Source organism: Erythrolamprus reginae, chromosome 2 (assembly GCF_031021105.1).
Source record: "Erythrolamprus reginae isolate rEryReg1 chromosome 2, rEryReg1.hap1, whole genome shotgun sequence".
Lineage (NCBI taxonomy): Eukaryota > Metazoa > Chordata > Lepidosauria > Squamata > Dipsadidae > Erythrolamprus > Erythrolamprus reginae.
In genome coordinates, this window is record NC_091951.1 from 86,786,597 (window position 1) to 86,804,884 (window position 18,288).

At 41.8% G+C, this 18,288-nt stretch overlaps 1 protein-coding gene across 3 annotated transcripts in view; it reads left to right on the top strand.

Moving 5' to 3' along the window:
* The window catches only part of VGLL4 (vestigial like family member 4), a 134,814-nt gene that overhangs the window by 2,126 nt on the left and 114,400 nt on the right, over positions 1 to 18,288 (top strand). For all 3 annotated transcript variants that reach the window (XM_070738599.1, XM_070738593.1, XM_070738588.1), the window contains exon 2: positions 2,081 to 2,157. In XM_070738599.1, coding sequence (XP_070594700.1) covers positions 2,094 to 2,157 — 64 coding nt within the window. In that variant the 5' untranslated portion in view covers positions 2,081 to 2,093. The remainder of the gene's footprint in view (positions 1 to 2,080; positions 2,158 to 18,288) is intronic.

Consider the following 18,288-nt stretch of genomic DNA (forward strand, 5'->3'; position numbering starts at 1 on the left):
CAGGTCCTATTTAGAATCAAACTCATTTTTAAAAATATGTAAAATGCTTCACATTATTAGATCCTATCCAAGCAAGGACAGCAACTACCACAAAATACTATTTTTTAAACAGTTTAAATCCTTTCAAAGGAGGGGGAGGAGAATCTGACAGCAGGGGGCCTTTTAACCCAACTAAGGGCAATGCAGAGAGAGCAAGGAATACAGTTACTGTAAACCTGTTGACAAATACACACAGGGAATTAAAAAAAAAGCCTCTGGGTTTCAGCAAGAGGTAGGTAGCTTTTTTCACGGTGGGGGGGAGAGGGGGCATACACACACAGACACACACACACACACACACACACACGACCTCACCGGTTTCCCATTGCTTTTTCCCCTCTCGGTTGGAGCAAATGGCTGCCTCCTTTGCTTGAGCCAGGGAGAAGGCAAGAGCTCCATCCCTCCCACAGCTCCTACGGCGTGCGAGAGGGGACAAAAGCTGGTGCCTCCTCGCTCTGGCTCAAGCAATGGCGCCCTCTTGTGGTGAATTTGTCAATGACCCGAGTATAAGCCGAGGTTGTGTTTTTCAGCCCATTTTTTGGGCTGAAAAACTCGGCTTACACTCGAGTATATACGGTAACTTGCAAATACTCTAATCTTAAACTGCATATAATGAGCATGTGGAACATGTATATCTAGGAGTCCAGGTTAGAGATGAAATTAAGTCTAAGTTACAGTAGACTAATGTTATTTTTGAAGGTAGGTTAATGGTATTTTTGGAGCCTGTCCTTAAAGTCTAAGTGATCATGATCCAAATTAAAGATGTGACTTAAATTATGAGCAAATCACACTCCATCTTCCATTGACCATATTGTAAGAATTGAGATGGAAAACAGTAGAACTAGTAAAACTATCAATGTGAAGTAATATCTCATTACATTACATATATAAATTTGCCCAAGTAAAACATTGCTAAGGTTATGTCCAATTTATTTAATCTTAGTTATAATTTTGACCTTTGTGAAAATATTTAGAAAGAGTCTCAAAGGTGTTTTTTCAAGAGGAAATTGGATTTTCTGGTTTTTCTTTGAAGACTTTTCACTTCGCATCCAAAAACATCTTCAGCTCTGATTTAGAAGAGGAATTTTAAATTTGGATAGTCCTGGAACATACTAAAATTATTAGGAATCATAATTAGGAATTATAGGGATCTGAGACTTTTTTTTTTAGAACGTTGTTGTAAATAGTTAACTAATGGTTAAACTTGAATATTGTGTGTAATAATATTTGATTTACAGGGCATCTAGTATTTCTAGAATTCAGTCCTTAACCAAGCAACAACTTTGTTATTGTTTTGGTTTGATTGTTTAGTGTAATTCAGTTATTTATTAACTAGGGGATAACAGTCTGAGCAGAACCTTCTTTCTAGCAATTTTAGGGAGGAGATGAAATTGTTGCAATTTAGATTCAATTACTTCTATAATTCCATAATCAAAAATGGTTGTTCTGAGAATGAAACTAACATGATATAGGCAAACCAGTGTTTTAAATTGGATAACTGAAACTTGTGGGTTTATTTTACAAGCTTTACTGGGGAGGAGGGTATTTACAAGCTTTATTCTTAGGATTATTTTTTTCTTTTATTTTTGTGATTGATTTTATTCACAAAATAATGCACTGTAAATTCATTTCTGATTGCTCCCATCCACCTGCAGTTTTTCTAGAGAGAAAATATTTATTTATGTAAAAATCTCACACGATTGATTACTGGTATGTGTCATGAGGTCGTTTTTTGACTGCTAATGAACATGTAGATGAATGTAACCTTATATAGCCACCCATCTGGTGCTTCATAACTCTGGGTGGCTTGGAGACAAGGCAATTTAATTGAATTTAATTTATTTGACTTTTAAGCCACCCAACTCCTTGCAGACTCTGGGCGGAGTAGAGTAATAAATATTGGCTCTCAACATCTCCTATATCTGGAGGCTTGTCTGAAAAAAAAAAGTTTGCTCCTATTGATCGCCGATGACTTAATAAAATAGAGATTTATCATCTTCTATTGTCTGAGAAAATAATACAATATTTATTTCTTATTCAGGATCCAGTCAGGAATGGAAACTCCATTGGATGTGTTGTCAAGAGCAGCATCACTTGTGCATGCGGATGATGAAAAACGTAAGTTAGGAGATGTACTTGTATTCTAACCAAGTTACACTAAGCTAAACCCTCTAGAAACTGTGTTGAGCTATAAGCATGTATGTAGATTTTTTTTAATGTACAGTATTTTTAAATGTTTGTACCTTGGAATGCATTGTTGATAGATTATACCTAAATAAAGCAGTCAGTCAATATGAAAGCTGAGTTAAATGAAGCAAAATTTCCTAGTAAAATAGAAGTTAAAATCTTGGTGTTCGACTGTTTGGTTTGATTCCCCCCCCCCCTAAGATAATGTAGGGCAGTGATTTTCAACCTTTTTAGAGCCGCGGCACATTTTTTACATTTACAAAATCCTGGGCACACCACCAACCAAAATGACGCTCTAGGACACTCTCCTCTCTTTTTCCATCCCTGTCTCCTCCTCCCCCCTTGAGTGTGTGTGTGTACACACTCTTGAACCATTTCCAAAAACAGGTGAGGGCTGGGGGTTTTTTCCTCTCTTATTCTTTGGGTGCTTTTTATCATATGCTTTAAATCAAGAGTCACTTCTCTCTCTCTTTTGTTTCTCTCTCTTTCCTCTCATTCTCTGCCTCAATCATTTTCACAATTCTCTTTTTTCTCCCCTTTTTTCTCTCATTTCTCTATCTCTCTCTCCCTCTCTCTTTTTCCCTCTCTCTTTCTCTCTCTTGCTATCTCTTTCTTTCTCTCTCTTTCTCTCTCGTACACCACGCCGGCAACAGCGGCATTGGACAGTAGCTGCAGGGCTGGCACCTGCACCTCCGTCCCGTCCCAGCCAGCGAGCCAGTGTCAGCCCCGCAGCACCAGCATGTACGGCATCCAGCAACACGTCCAGCCGCCGCCGTCGGTGCCACAGCCCTGGAGCTGCTGCTTGCAGCCGACCGCCCTGCCGCCACCCTGCGACTACTGCCTGGTACCGCTGCTGCCGGCGCCCTCCCATTCCCGCTGCCGCCGCTCTCCCACCCAGACCCCAAAGTTTATATACATCCTCACATAGGATTACTTGATTTAATATAAAGTAGTAACTCTGCTGTAGGGTTCTCATTAGATTTTATGATTTCATGGTTTCACTATTCTTGAATAAAACGTACAGTATGTCTATAAAAATAATTCTACCAGCTCACAGAGATTATGTTTCAATTGGGCCATAATTGGTCTAGTTTATTGTTGATCAACAAGTGAAAGAAAACAAACCTTGAAGTTCAACAGAAGATGTCTTGATATCTGTTGAAATAGCTGCTGATATATAATGTGCATTCATTTAATTTAACCATCAGCATGTTATTTATATATACCAAACAGCATTTGTTGAAGTTACTGGATTGACATTAACATATATGGCTATCCAATTCCCATCTTTTTTTCTTTCCCTTTCTCCTTCCCAATCCCTTGCATGCTCAAATGCAAAAGGGGAAACATTTTTCCTGTTGTTTTTAGTTTGTTTTGCTTGCCCTCTGCCAGTGGAAATGGAGCTCGGGTGAGCTATGCATGCCCCTCTAAGCTTTGTTTTAGCTGGCAAACGGCTGCAGGAGGCCATTGCGGCCAAAAACAGGGCCTGGGGGAGCAGTGCCCACCCCTCCTGAGCTCCATTTTCACTGGCAAAGGCACCGTGGGTTGATCCTTTGCTGTTTCCAGGGCGGCACCGCGGGCTAGATCTCCCTGCTGTACATTGTTGAAAATACACTGCTCAAAAAAATAAAGGGAACACTTAAACAACACAATATAACTCCAAGTAAATCAAACGTCTGTGAAATCAAACTGTCCATTTAGGAAGCAACACTGATGGACAATCAATTTCACATGCTGTTGTGCACATTCAACTTTGTACAGAACAAAGTGTTCAATGAGAATATTTCATTCATTCAGATCTAGAATTTGTTATTTGAGTGTTCCCTTTGTTTTTTTGAGCAGTATATATAGGGATGTGGCAACCAAGCGGTTAAAAATGCTGAATCTGTTGACCAGAAGATTGGCAGTTCAAGATCTAAGTACCAAGTGATTAGTGAGCTTCTGTTATTTGCCCAAGCTCCTGCAAACCTATCAATTCAAAAGCATGTAAATGCAAGTAAATAAATAGGTACCACTTTGATGGGAAGGGAACTTTCAGTATATAGTCATAATTACAGAAGTGGCTTCAGGCAACATTGGCTCTTTGGCTATTAATCGGAAATTAACACCTAGAGCATGGCATGAGAAACCTTTCCTTTTTTATTGTTAAGAAACAAAAGCAGGAAAGCAGGAAAAATTCATCTTAACAACAATAGGGACAGTAATAAGTAAAATTGCATTTTTACATTTGTGTTTACTCATTTTCAAAACACCAATGTTTGAAAAACTAATTCATGTAGCGTATTGTGAATTCACTTCTTTGTGTTTTATAAAAGCTTTTAAACAGTTAAAAATTAATGTAAATCTGTACTACACTAAAAGCACATCAACTTCTAGGAACATTGTTCAAGTTTGAATTGCAAACATTATGACTGAAGTTATTTAGGGTTAGGGTTAGGGTTAGAAAATGGAAAATTATCTTTCTATTTCACATAGGGTAACTAAGAAATTGCACTTATAGCAATTTACACCATGCCAGTGAATATATTTTATTGTTAACAGTTCCAGTAACATAACACAAAAATGTCTGAAAAGCAGGCATTCTTCTTTATAATACGTTGTGTGGAATTACTAGCTTATTAATTTAGTATAGTTGGAACAGAACCCCCTTGGGCGTGGGGAGAAAACAATATCTTTATTGTCAGTTGGACCACTTGCCAAGTTCTTTCAAAACAGAATGGAAAATGGTAAGCCATGTTGATTCTTTTATGAGGAATCATACCCAGTGATTATGCTAATGAGCATCAAGCTTAAAAAGCAGCAACAATTAAAAAAAAACCAAGGCTTTAAAATAGACAGTTGGTCCATTTTCCAGTCTATTTAACTGCATGACAATGTCACTGTGTTTCTCACAGCCAAATAAAGCCATATTTTCAATATGCCAACTGCTTTTAGTTTGTGGAAAAAGACTAACAGTTGATAAAGAGTTAAACCCCCAAAATGCAACATGAGGTCTCATGACTTTGGGACTTTGTATGTTGAAAATGTGTACAAATAGTCCTCGACTTACAACCACAATTGATACCAAAGATTTCATTACTAAGCATGACAGTTAAGTATGTTTTGTTCCACATTATGACCTTTCTTACCACATTGGTTAAGTAAAATCACTGCAGTTGTTAAGTTAGTAACACGGTTGTTAAGCGAATCTGATTTCCTCATTGACTCTGTTTACCAGAAGGTTTCAAAGGCAGATCACATGACCCTGGGACCCTACAACCGTCTTAAATTCATGCCAGTTGCCAAGTATGCGAATTTTGTTTGATTGACAAAGGGTGCTACAGTGGTCATAAGTATGAAATGGTAATCAATCAATTTTTCCAGAACTGTTGTAACTTGAAACAATCACTGAACAAATGGTTGTATGTCAAGGACTTACAAGGACTTACAATCAGTGTTTAAGATTTTTTTGCCTCTTCTCAAGAACCATTTTCCACTTACAAACCCAAGCCTCCGAAACTGTAACCGGATAAAGTGGGGAGAAGCCTCTGTGGGGCCACTCTAGGAATCTCCTTGGAGGAAACAGGCTCCACCCTCCCTGTGGTTTCCCCAATCACACACATGATTTGCTTTTACATTGATTCCTATGGGAAAAATTGCTACTTCTTTTCTACTTAAGAACCTGGTCACGGAACGAATTAAGTTTGTAAGTAGAGGTACCACTGTACCTATTCTATTAGTGCAGTAATGCTTGAACCAAAACCCAGATACTTCTTTGAAATTGGAAACACGGAGTTTGGAAGTAACAAAGTATATCTAAAAAGGACTTTGGAATAAAGAATCTTATTTGGATTTTTCTATTCTGTATTTTTATGCTCTGCTCATTTTTAGAGAATGCTATTGAGTCCACTTCAGTAGCTTAGCTTGTAATGGTAAGTTTTTTATTGCACAATATGAACGTTGTAAAACCAGTTATGGTGGAATTATAAATAAACGTTGTTATGTTTGACATCTAGTAAAATTTCTGTTTTATCCACACATAGGATTACTTGATTTAATATAAAGTAATAACTCTACTGTAGGGTTCTCATTAGATATTATGATTTCATCGTTTCATGATTCTTGAATAAAACATATGCCTATAAAAATAATTCTATTTATATAGAAATAATTGTGTGTCAATTGGGCCATAATTGCTCTAATTTATTGTTGATCAACAAGTGAAAGAAAACAAACCTTGAAGTTCAACAGAAGATGTCTTGATATCTGTTGAAATAGCTGCTGATATATAATGTGCATTCATTTAATTTAACTATCAGCATGTTATTTATATATACCAAACAGCATTTGTTAAAGTTACTGGATTGACATTAACATATATGGCTATCCAATCCTTTTATTTGCTCTTTTCCCTCATTGTTATGATTTAATCATTAAGTAAATTTGGTTGGTAGGCATGGTTTGATAATAGGGAGTGCTTTCTTTATCAAGATTTAAATTAGATTTAGTTAAGGCAGTGTTTCCCAATCTTGGCAAGTTGAAGATCTCTGGACTTCAACTCCCAGAATTCCCCAGCCAGCATTCGCTGGCTGGGGAATTCTGGGAGTTGAAGTTCAAATATCTTCAAGTTGCCAAGGTTGGGAAACACTGAGTTAAGGCACTGCCATCACATCTGATGTAATCATGAAAGGATCATTCTTGTAACAGAAGAATAAAGAAAGAACAATGTAAACTGTCATTACAAAGTTCAAGACTATTCTTGGCAGCAATGAAATTTAAAAAACATGGAACAAATAAAAGCCAAGCACAATGTATGTCATTAAACCTCTAAAGCTTCCAGAACAGCTCTATCTACAGTTTCTTGCAGAAAACGGATCATGTTGGTGGCAAATCTTAAACAGGAAAACTGTTTCAAAGGACGGGCCCTTCACTGAATGCCAATACTTCCAGGCTTCATAAACACATACGCACAGAGAGAGAGAGAGAAAGAGAGAGAGAGAGAGAGAGAGAGAGAGAGAGAGAGAGAGAGAGAGAGAGAGAGACTTATTCCACCAGGATTGAAATGGTAAGACCAATGTCAAAAGATGAGGCCCCAAAGGGCATGAAGATGTAAAAAAATTTATAGGTTAAGGAATTATATTTATGAAAAAAATAAATATAGTCAAGATGAGGGATTTATGCCTTGCCTTGGAAGATCCACCCTGAAGGAGGACTTGGAAAAATGGTGAATGTACGACAGCAGGGTATCCCGGAAGAAATTCTGTATTGAAGAGTTTTGAAAACCATTAGCACTAACGCTTCAGTGCAAAGAATACCAAGACTATTACAGTTAAAGCTTAAAAAATGAAGCAAGAAACAGATAGAGGTATTCTAGAGACTTTGGCGGCTTAATGTCATACATTGTGTTTGGCTTTTATTTGTTCTATTATTTTTTTTTTTAGTTTCATTGCTGCCAACAATCCTTTGGGTTAAAATATATATTTGATTAATAAAATAAATAAACCTTTACTTGTTGAAAGACCTTTGCTTCCAACCTCTTAGATTGATTGCAGTCTCTGGGTATTAAACTAGTGCCACCAATACCAATGAAAAGTCATTGGAGATCCATGTTCTACCATTTTTAAAGTTTTTTTTTAATGGAGAAAGAGGAATGGTAATAAGATCGATGATAATATAAAAGATAGGTTCAAATACATGATTTCAATGTTCAGATTCTCAGTTAATTTACATGATTGAGACTGGTTTGATCTTTTAATCGCCAATGTCTTTGGCCAAATGAAATAATGTTGCAGGCCAGAAGACCATGATGGAAGCAGCCAATTTGCTGCACGCTGACTCCATGTACTTGAAGTAGAGAGGAATGAAGAGAAATGTTCAAGATTAAGAGAAGATGTACCCATCATAAGCTGACATAAGTCAGCAATAGGAAAAGGAGGAAGAATGATTTAGTTGAAAGTTTACCTTTCATGCTGGAGGTGTTTTTTTAAAAAAACTGGGGATTAAGTTCAGCAAATATTCACAGTTGCTCATATAAATCAAAATTTGAGGTTCACAGCTTTCATCTTGATGCTAACCATATTTGTTACAAGGATCCATTTTCTGAAAAGCTAGCCTGCATGATGTAGCCCCAAAACTGAACTGAAAACCCAAATAAAGCAACTGACAGCAGACAAATTAAACCTTCCCTTTACGGGGTGTCACCACGAGATAATTAAGAATTTACAGGTTGTCCAAAGCATATTTTAAAATGAATATTACTGAAATATATTCCAGATTCAGCTACAGAACAAACAAGCTTGACGATAACAAATTGCACGAGGAAGAAAAAAAGGGGTCTGAGGTGCCCATAAAGGCTGGATCTTAAATAGTTTAAACTATATAAATAAATCTGGGCTTGCGGTCTATTATGCACAAGTTATAGTTGGCTTCTACTTTGAGAGTAACCTCTTCAGTTCAGATATGTAATATCAGTATGTGCCATTATAAAGCAAAGCATAGATTAATGAAGATGGGATAATTTTTAACAATGAGAATTCTCTATATAGAATTAGTTTGAATATAATGTATTTTCTTGCATGCAGGAAAAAATACTCCTGACCACCTACACATTCTTATTTAATTTGAGCACAATTGCAAATGTTGTGAGTTTTTTAAAAAAAAGTTTTAATTGTTTTAATATATTTCAAATTCAACTTCACAAGTACAGTATTTAAAAAGAAATTCTTTATCAAGTGCTTATCTTTATCGAGAGGGGCGGCATACAAATCTAATAAATAATAATAATAATAACAATAATAATTATCAGTCAGGAAGAAAGGTTCCTTCCAGTCCCATTAAAAAACATAAATTGTGGTTTAGTATACTTCACTGAGTAGAAACCTTCGAAAAAACACTATTGTATTGCCATCTCCTGTTATTATAATGCTGTAATAAAGTGCTTTCAATTTCTCGAATGGTGAGCAGCTGCCTTCCTCTGAACAATACTACTTTGAGCACATACCTTTTGTTTATATAATCAGTTTGCAGACAGCAGCAATAAAGCCAACGTTAGATGAGCCTTCATAAGTCTCTATTTGCTTTCAGATAAGCCTGCATCCTGCTCAGGTTGCAAAGACAATGGAATTTCCCTGCACTTTGCATGCCATGTTTCTTTAGTTTTGAATGAGTTCATAAAAGTCTGACCTAATGTTGAGAGTCAGAAAAGATAAGAAGAATGAGGGAAGAACTTCTTTACAAAACCTGTTTTGCTGTAATCTTGCAAACATGTTGTTACTTCAAAGACAGACTAGCTATTTCATAGTAATGTGAAGTTTAGTAATCTGACAGGACAGGAATAAAAATATTTATAGAGGCACAATGAATACATTTTCATCATTCACACTTTTCGGGTTTCGACTGTAGCAGTTGAAATAACTCCCAAAATTTTTGGTTAGCTCTTCTTCTCTACTATAGAAAAAACAGAGTAGTTGGTATAAAAGATTCTCAAGAATGTGATGTTCTTCACATTTCCTCTAGATCAGTGTTTCCCAACCTTTTTTGAGCCGCGGCACATTACTCACATTTACAAAATCCTGGGGAACATTGAGCGGGGGCGGGTGGCGGGTGTGTGTGTGTGTAAAAAAAAGTTTGGACAAAAAATATCTCTCTTCCTCCCTTTCACTCTATTTTTCTCTCTCCCTCTCTCCCTCTCTCTCTCTCCCTTCCCTCCTCTTTCTTTCCCCTCTCTCTCCATCTTTGTTTCTCCCTTCCTTCCTCTCTTTTTTGCCCTCCTTCCCTCTCTCTGTCTTTCCCTCACCCTCCTTCCCCCCTCTTTCTCTCTCTCTTGCTTTCTCTCTCTTGCTGTCTTTCTCTCTTTCTCTCTTCCCCTCTCTCTTTCTCTCTCTTGCTATCTCTCTTTCTCTCTCTCTCTTTTGCTTTCTCTCTTTCTCTCCCCCCTCTCTCTCCCTCTCTCTTGCTATATCTCTTTCTCTCTCTCTCTTTTGCTTTCTCTCTTTCTCTCCCCCCTCTCTCCTTCTTTCTCTCCCCCCTCTCTCCCTCTCTCTTTCTCTCTCTCCCTCTCTCCCTCTCTTGCTATCTCTTTCTCTCTCCCCCCTCTCTCCCTCTCTCTTTCTCTCTCTCCCTTTCTTGCTATCTCTTTCTCTCTCCCCCTCTCTCCCTCTCTCTCTCTCCCTCTCTTGCTATCTCTTTCTCTCCCCCCTCTCTCCTTCTCTCTCTCCCTCTCTTGCTATCTCTTTCTCTCTCTTTCTATCCCCCCTCTCCCTCTCTCTCCCTCTCTTGCTATCTCTTTCTCTCTCTTTCTCTCCCCCCTCTCTCCCTCTCTTTCTCTCTCTCCCTCTCTTGCTATATCTTTCACTCTCTTTCTCTCCCCCCCTCTCTTCCTCTCTCTCCCTCTCTTGCTTTCTCTTTCTCTCCCCCCTCTCTCCCTCTCTCTTTCTCCCAGTAGCCGTGGGGCGACGGCAGGGTGATCAGCTGTGAAGCCGAGCTCCAGAACGGAGGCACAGATGGCGGTGGCTAGATGCCGTACATTTCTGGCGTTGCGCTGGGCATGGACGTGGGGCTTGAGCCTCCGTCCTGGTCCAGCCAGCAGGCAAGTGCCAGCCACGCAATTCCAGCATTTCCAGCCGCCGCCGTCGGTGCCTCTGTTCCTCTGTTCCGTAGCTCCGCCTCACAGCTGATCACCCTGACGTCGCCCCACGGCTACTGGGAGAAAGAGAGAGGGAGAGGGGGGGGAGAGAAAGAGAAAGCAAGAGAGGGGGGGAGAGAGAGGGACCACCCTGCCACCGCCCCACGGCATGGCTCCTGCCCGCTGCCGCTGCCACCGCCATCACCCTCCCACTGTGCGCCGCCCTGCCGCTGCCCTCCCACCAAGCCCCAAAGCTCACCTGCTGACAGGGAAACTCCAGCCAGGCGGGGCGCCGCAGCTGCTGGAAAACTTGGAAGGTGCAAAGAAGCAAGCTCAGCTTCCGGTCTCACAACTTTTTTCTCTTCGCAAAAAGTTGCGAGACCAGAAGCTGAGCTTATTTCTTCGCGGCACACCTGACCATGTCTCGCGGCACACCGGTTGGGAAACACTGCTCTAGATCTTAGATAGTTTTCATAATAGTTGTTAGTGAATTTGTCTTGTGAATTTACAGTGTCCTCTAAGTTAATTCTGCCTAACATAGTTTCATTTCATTATTAAAATGTAATGTTATTAAATTATTATTAAATTCTTTATTATTAAATTCTTCTTACTACTGGGAATAGAAACCAAATACAACTTTCTTCCAGTAGATTACTGCAGTTGCTTTGACTGGTTTTTTTGTCCATTTGTTTTTGTCACCTGTTACTGCTTGTCACATGCTAAGCTGTTAAGATTTTTTAGAGCAGGAGTGGATTTTTAAAAATGTATTTAGTTGCACACACAATAGCCAAGAAAGAAGGCAAATGTAGATATTTGCACAGATCAGCAAATCCTATCTAGTGCATGTGTTTTGCATAAATATTTTGCTGGAATGTCTGGATATGAATGTGCTATTTTTGATCCAGATTTTCAGATACAGTTGACCTAGGTTTTCAGTAGATACTCAAGGAATAATGATGTTCTCATAATCAAGCCTAATAAAAGTTAATGTTTTTATTAAAGCTTTCCCCTCAACTAGTACGTTTATGAAAAATTGTGACTAGTATTTTTTTCAAGATGATTCTACTGCAAAGATGACTACAGACAGAGAATGCTGAAGGACCAATAATACCTGGAGGAAAGCACATTGGCTTTCTGTGCGAGTTTGCAATCCTATTGGTAGCTCAAGCTGCTGAAGTGGCAGCACTGTTGGTTGAGTGGGCAGTGATATGAGATGGCGGCTGATGCAACTGCAGTTCATATGTCTTAGCTATTATAGAATGAATCCATCTGCTGACCATGGACAGCGTCACCTTAGGGCCCATGAAAGCCAGTTGAAACAATAGAAAGCGATTCCAACAAGCGGAGTCGAGCAGTCCATTTGATATAAATATGCAACGCTCGTCGCACATCCATCATATGCCAGTGATTCTCCATAGGATGAGCCAGCCATGAACAAAAACTAGGGAGATCAATCTCCTGAGCTTAATGGAACCAAGTATTGACCTTCAGCAGAAAGATCAGATCTAATAGAAGAACCACTTTGTTGGCATGAAATATACAGAAATCCAACTGGATCTACAACACGGTCAACTTGGACACTCTCCTAGTCTACGTAATGGCTATCAAAAATGCCACTTTACATATCAGGTGCTGTAAACTGGCCTCCCTGAGCCGTTTGTACGGTGAATCTATCAGGGACTGCAGCACCTTAGGAAGATTCCAAGTAGGGTAGCAGTGGGGGAAGCGATGTTAGTGGTACCCCGTAAGAAATACTGGCTATGCAGACGACGAGTCAACTAATCATGGTGGTTGCCAGAAAGAATGGATGCCACGGCTGCTACTTGTATACGCAAAGTGTTTGGGCTAAGCTCCCTATCCAGTCCATCCTGGAGAAACTAGAGGTTGTTAGTAGATGACACTTGAGAAAGGACAATGGCCAACTTCACATGCCACCTGCAAAAGATGCACTATGTTGCATCATAGATGTGGGAGTGGGTGGTCTTTGGGAGGCTTGCATGGTATCAATGACCCTGGCTGGGATATTGTGTTTTTTCATGATGACCCGCAGTTTGAACCACTGCGGGTCCAGGTGAATCAATGACCCCTCCAGCATCTGAGACTCCAAGTTGGAGACATGGAGAAAGTCATCAGATCTGCAAAGACAGCATGCGAGGCCAGTAAGGTGTTATGAGGATGACCTATGCCCTCTCTTGCAATGTCTTCCGGATAACTTGCTGTATGATCGGAAGTGGCAGGAACAGAGACATTGGCCCCCACTGCTTCCTGGGTTGCAAATTGAGTGATGTAACTGTTGAACTGAGCATTGCTAGGAATGGCAAAAAGGTCTACTACTGGCATAACAAACAATTCCGTCAGCTCCTTGAATAATGCTGAATGCAGGTACCATTCGGCTTGGTCCACCGAGGACCGGCTTAGCCAATCAGCCCGTACATTGGCTACACCCAAGATGTGGTGTGCCCAAAGGGAGAGAAGATGTTCCCCCCAAAGAGTGAGTTGATGGGCCTCCAGCATCAGAGCCTTGGACTGCATGCTTCCCTGGCAGTTGACATGCACCTTGGCCGCAATGTTGTCCATCATCACTAACACATGATGGCCTGTCATCAATGGGCTGAAATGACTAAGGGCTAGATGTATCGCCCTTAACTCTATCCAGTTTATCCTAGAGCATGGCTGGCTTAGGAATTCTGGGAGTTGAAGTCCACAAGTCATAAAACGGCCATAGTTCCTCACCCTTCTCTTGAGGGAAAAATTCTCTCTAATTGAAGAAACCAAAATGGAAACATTTACTACAACTCTATAAGCCAGAAATTGGTTTACATAATAGATGTATGATTAAAGATATTACCAAAGGTGTATTACATGAAGTATAAAGTTGCTAACTTTAGTGTCACTGTGTGCTACCCCCTTCCACACACCAGTTTATCTAGAGTTTTATTCAATAGTTTTTGTTCAGTCTGTTCTGTTTCAGATGTAGATTAGTAATGTATTTATAACATCTACAAACTGCTTCTCTCTGGAAAGACTCTAAGCATTGTATAAAAGACTAACAGTAATAAGATACCAATGTGGTAACAAATGCTAACTGTATTTACATATTATAAACAATAAACATAGGGTGGACAATATAGTAAATGTAGGCTTCTGGAATAGCCAGGTTTTTTACAGGGCTATGGAAAGGAACCATTTTTTTCAGTGTTCACTTTTTTGACCCAATTGGGATGGGACCTTCAGCTGGCATTCTCCAATCACTCAGACTGGAAAGAGAAACAATATTTTAGGGAAAGGTCCTCTTGTACTGTAAATATTTAGATCCTATAGTTCATTGAATAGAATTGTAAATGCCCTACTAGCCATGTAGCTCCCATAGCACTAAGGTTATATGGCAATAATGACACTTCCCATAAGCACAAGAGCTTCTGATTTTATACCAGTTGAAATTTATAGACTGTCTTAGAGAACAACTCCATGTAAAGTAAATCGTAATTATCTAGTAATATTGTCCCTCACTATAATAAATTAACTATTGTTTGGTTATACAGCAAGCTTGGCTAATCCCAAAGCACTCTGTTTTATGAACCTAAACTATGTGTGGCTACTTATAGCTGTTCTGCTCCCAATCCGAAAACCACACACAAAGGAGTTGCTGTTAGCAGGAGTAGAGAAGGAAAAGAGATTGATTTATTAATAAAGCATGTAGCATTTTGCTAAAACATTTCTTATAGTCTCTGATGACTGGCTAAATGATAAATCTCGTTTATTGATTTTTCTTTTGCCTACTTTTAAAGATTTGATCATGTTAACTATTTTGTTCATACAGAGTTTGGTAAGAGGTCAGTAAGGGGCATACGTAAGTGCACCAGAGTGCCTATCGTTCCCTGTCCTATTGTCTCTCCTATATCTCCTATATCTTCTATACCTATATCTTTTTCTGCTATTCTCTCATAGTTATATTTCACTCCTTTATTTTCTCCTCTATTCCCCCTTTAATACATTCTACTTGATTATATCCTCTATAACACTGTGTATTATTGTGTATTGGACAAAACAAACAAACAAATAAATAAATAAATAAAAATAACTTATGTACAAAAGTAGAATGCACACATTATTTTGTCCCCTTTCCATGCCATGTAGTATATTTTTATAAACTTAGCTGAAGGGCATCATTGTTTAGATTAAATAATTAGTCTGATTACGGCATGAATTTTTAAAAAACTGAACATGATTTACTGAACAAGGTTTAACCAGTAAAACTAAAAATATTGTTGATTTGTATAACTTTGTTGTATTGATCCTGACTATATAGTAAACCATATACAGTGATCCCTCGATTAGCACGGTCTCGATTAGTGCGAAACGCTACAACACGGTTTTTCACAAAATATTAATTAAAAAATACTCCACGGTTTTTTTGCTATACCACGGTTTTTCCCACCCGATGACGTCATACGTCATCACCAAGAGTCACTTCTCTGTCTCTTTCTCTTTCTTTCCTGTCACTATGCTTCAATCATTTTCTCATTTCTCTTTTTTCTCCCCTTTTTTCTATCATTTCTCTCTCTCTTTCTTCCTCTCTCACACTCTCTTCCTCCCTTCTCTCTCCCCCCCTCCACTTGCCCACGAGAAGAAAAAAAGCAACCTCTGCCGGGCAGCTCCCCTTGTGCCCCTGCTTTGTGCCTGCCTCTTTTGGGGATTTTTTTTTCTTTTCTTTTTTGCGCTGGCGGCGGGAGCTGTTGGGGAGGGCTCTGCCGGGAAGGCCTCTCAGCTGCAGAGCCGAATGGGGGCGGAGGCAACAGCGGAGCCCGGCGCTGGGGCCATGCGAGGCTGTTCATCCAGGGGGGCGTGGACTGGCAAGTCGCCCTCCTTTCTCTCTCTTTCTCAAGATCGCTTGCCGCTTGCCTATTGCAGCGAAGGAGGCGAAGCAAGGCTCCAAGCTGCAAAGCGGCAAGCGATCTTGGGGATTCCCCTTTGCCTGGGCGGCGGGAAGACCAAGGGAAGGTTCCTTCAGCCGCCCAACACCTGATCCGCTCCGCAGCGCGGCAGCAGCGAGGAGCCGAAGATGGGGTTTCCCCTTTGCCTTTACCCCATCTTCGGCTCCTCGCTGCTTCCGCGCTGCGGAGCAGATCAGCTGTTGGGCGGCTGAAGGAACTTTCCCTTGGTCTTCCCCGCCGCCCACACGCAAACGCCACCATCTGCGCATGTGCGGCCATGAAAAAAATGGTGCACATGTGCAGATGGTGGTTTTTACTTCCGCATCCAGTATAACGCGGAAATCGGTTAGCGCGGGAGGTCTTGGAACGTAACCCCCGCGCTAACCGAGAGATCACTGTAAATGAAAATAGATCCACACGCATATTTATTTAAGAATGAAAACCAAAACAAGGAATGGGAATTTGCTAATGACCTACTAATGACTTGTCTTTGCAGAAGAGACGGAGTAACGACACGGACACAAGAGCTGGATTTAAACTGGGTCATTTTTATTAATAATAAATTAGCATAATTTATTCAATTAAATTAGCATAAATTAACATACCCAACTATGACCCAAACAATGGACCTGCAGGGTCAAACAAATGCTTCCGGGGCGGAAAATGACGTCAGATAAACTTCCTGGGCAACTTATGGGCGTAGCTCCATGCTAGTCCAGGTGAGGGACCCCTCCCTCACCTGAGACCCTGCCATGCACTTGCATGAGGGGGGTCCCGCCGGCTAGCCCCTAACAGGGGACTTAAAGGTGCGGGACCAAAAGACAGGTTCCCCCCAACTGCTCAGGTCGCTTCCACCACAAGCTTGGAGAGAACCTGTCAATCATCCCCAAAGATGCCCAAAGGAGAACACGCAGTTGCTAAACCACCACCCAGTTTTCCGCCCCTAACCTGCCAAGGAGCGGGGGTCAGATCTCTATCTTGGCCCCCTGACTCCCCCCTCTAGCTGCGCCAGCTCACGCAGAGACCGCTGCAGGTCCTGTAAGAAAATGCCGTTGCCCTGTTCTGACAGGTGAACGCCATCGGCCCGGTAAAGCCACGGCCGATCTACAGTGATGAGGGGATGGGCCACTACAACCCCACCTAATTCCCTGACTATCCTGCCCAGGGCCTTATTTACTCTACGCCTGACCCGGTGAATGGCCCTAAGGGAAATGGCGTCCCTCCACGTGATCCTAGGGAGGATCTCTGACCACACCACTTGCGTGGTTGGCCACACCGTGCGAAGCCGCCGCAGGTCTTTGCTCGCCTGGATGATCAATGGTAGACCCCCAAGCAGGCACAGGTCATTGCCACCGAGGTGCAAGACCAGCCATCTGGGCGCAGCAATGGGATGCCGCCCTCGCAGTCCAACCTGGGCGCGGCCCTGGGAAGCCGCCCGCCCAGTACCGCCGGGTGCAGCTGTGGGATGCTGCCCCCCCAGCAACGCCGGCAGGAGTCCCTCCCACCGCATACCTCTTCGGCCCATCCAAACGACCTTGACCCACCGTCCCAATGACAACTGGGTCCCGATGGCGCTTCTGGCTGCTGAGCGGCCGGCCCAAAATATCATGCTGTGGCCGCACAGCAGCGCCGTCGGTTTCGTATTGGCATGGGGACCTGGAAGAGGACACACAGAGAGGTTACCTAGCCTAAGCCCTGCCTAGAATCCTCAGCGGGCCTAACATAACCCAAATATGCCGCTGACCGCCAGCGGCCGATCTCCCAAATCCGCTGGGCCGGGAAACCAGAAAGTGCCGCGCTAGTGGCGGCGCTGATATGGAACGAATGCGTTCCATAGCCGGCGGGATCCATGCCTACCTGAGCCATTGCCCTGGACACTAACACCCAGAATTGATAACGGGTCAGAGGGGTACCGTCCAGATGCTTAAAAAGGTACCCTTGCCCCGACCCCCGTAAACTACAATAATGCTGCAAGGCGGCCACCGGACACACAGACTGGTCGGCGGCTGCACTGAGCTCAATACAAACCCCTCTGTGCAGCTGATCTGTCTTAGAATGCCTTACTACAAGGGATACCCCCCCCCCCTGCCTGAAGGCTAGATCAGCATACTGGAAGGCACGGAGCGACATGTCAGCTTGAGAGGAGGCCATGGCCTCACTGACCCTGAGGGTCCCAAAAAACATGACACAAGTCGCTGCCCTAAAAAGACGGGCCTCGTACAAGGAGGCACACAGACTGTCTAAAGCCTGATTAATCAGGGACAGCTGCTGAACCGTCAGGGCCTGACGAGTGTCACAAGGGGCTCCCAGTCGCTCCCTCATCCAGCCTTCCAGCATCTTCCGAATGCGGAAGTCACCAGAAAAATCTCTAAACCCCCCCGCCTTTGACAGAAAGGCGAGGCCGGCTAACCTTGACCTAATAGTCCTAACTGAAAGGCCACGCTGCCTAAGCTGGACACAAAATTCTGCCAGGTGCTCAACTGGGGCAGGCCAACTATGGGGGTAACCCCTATCCTGCCAAACTCC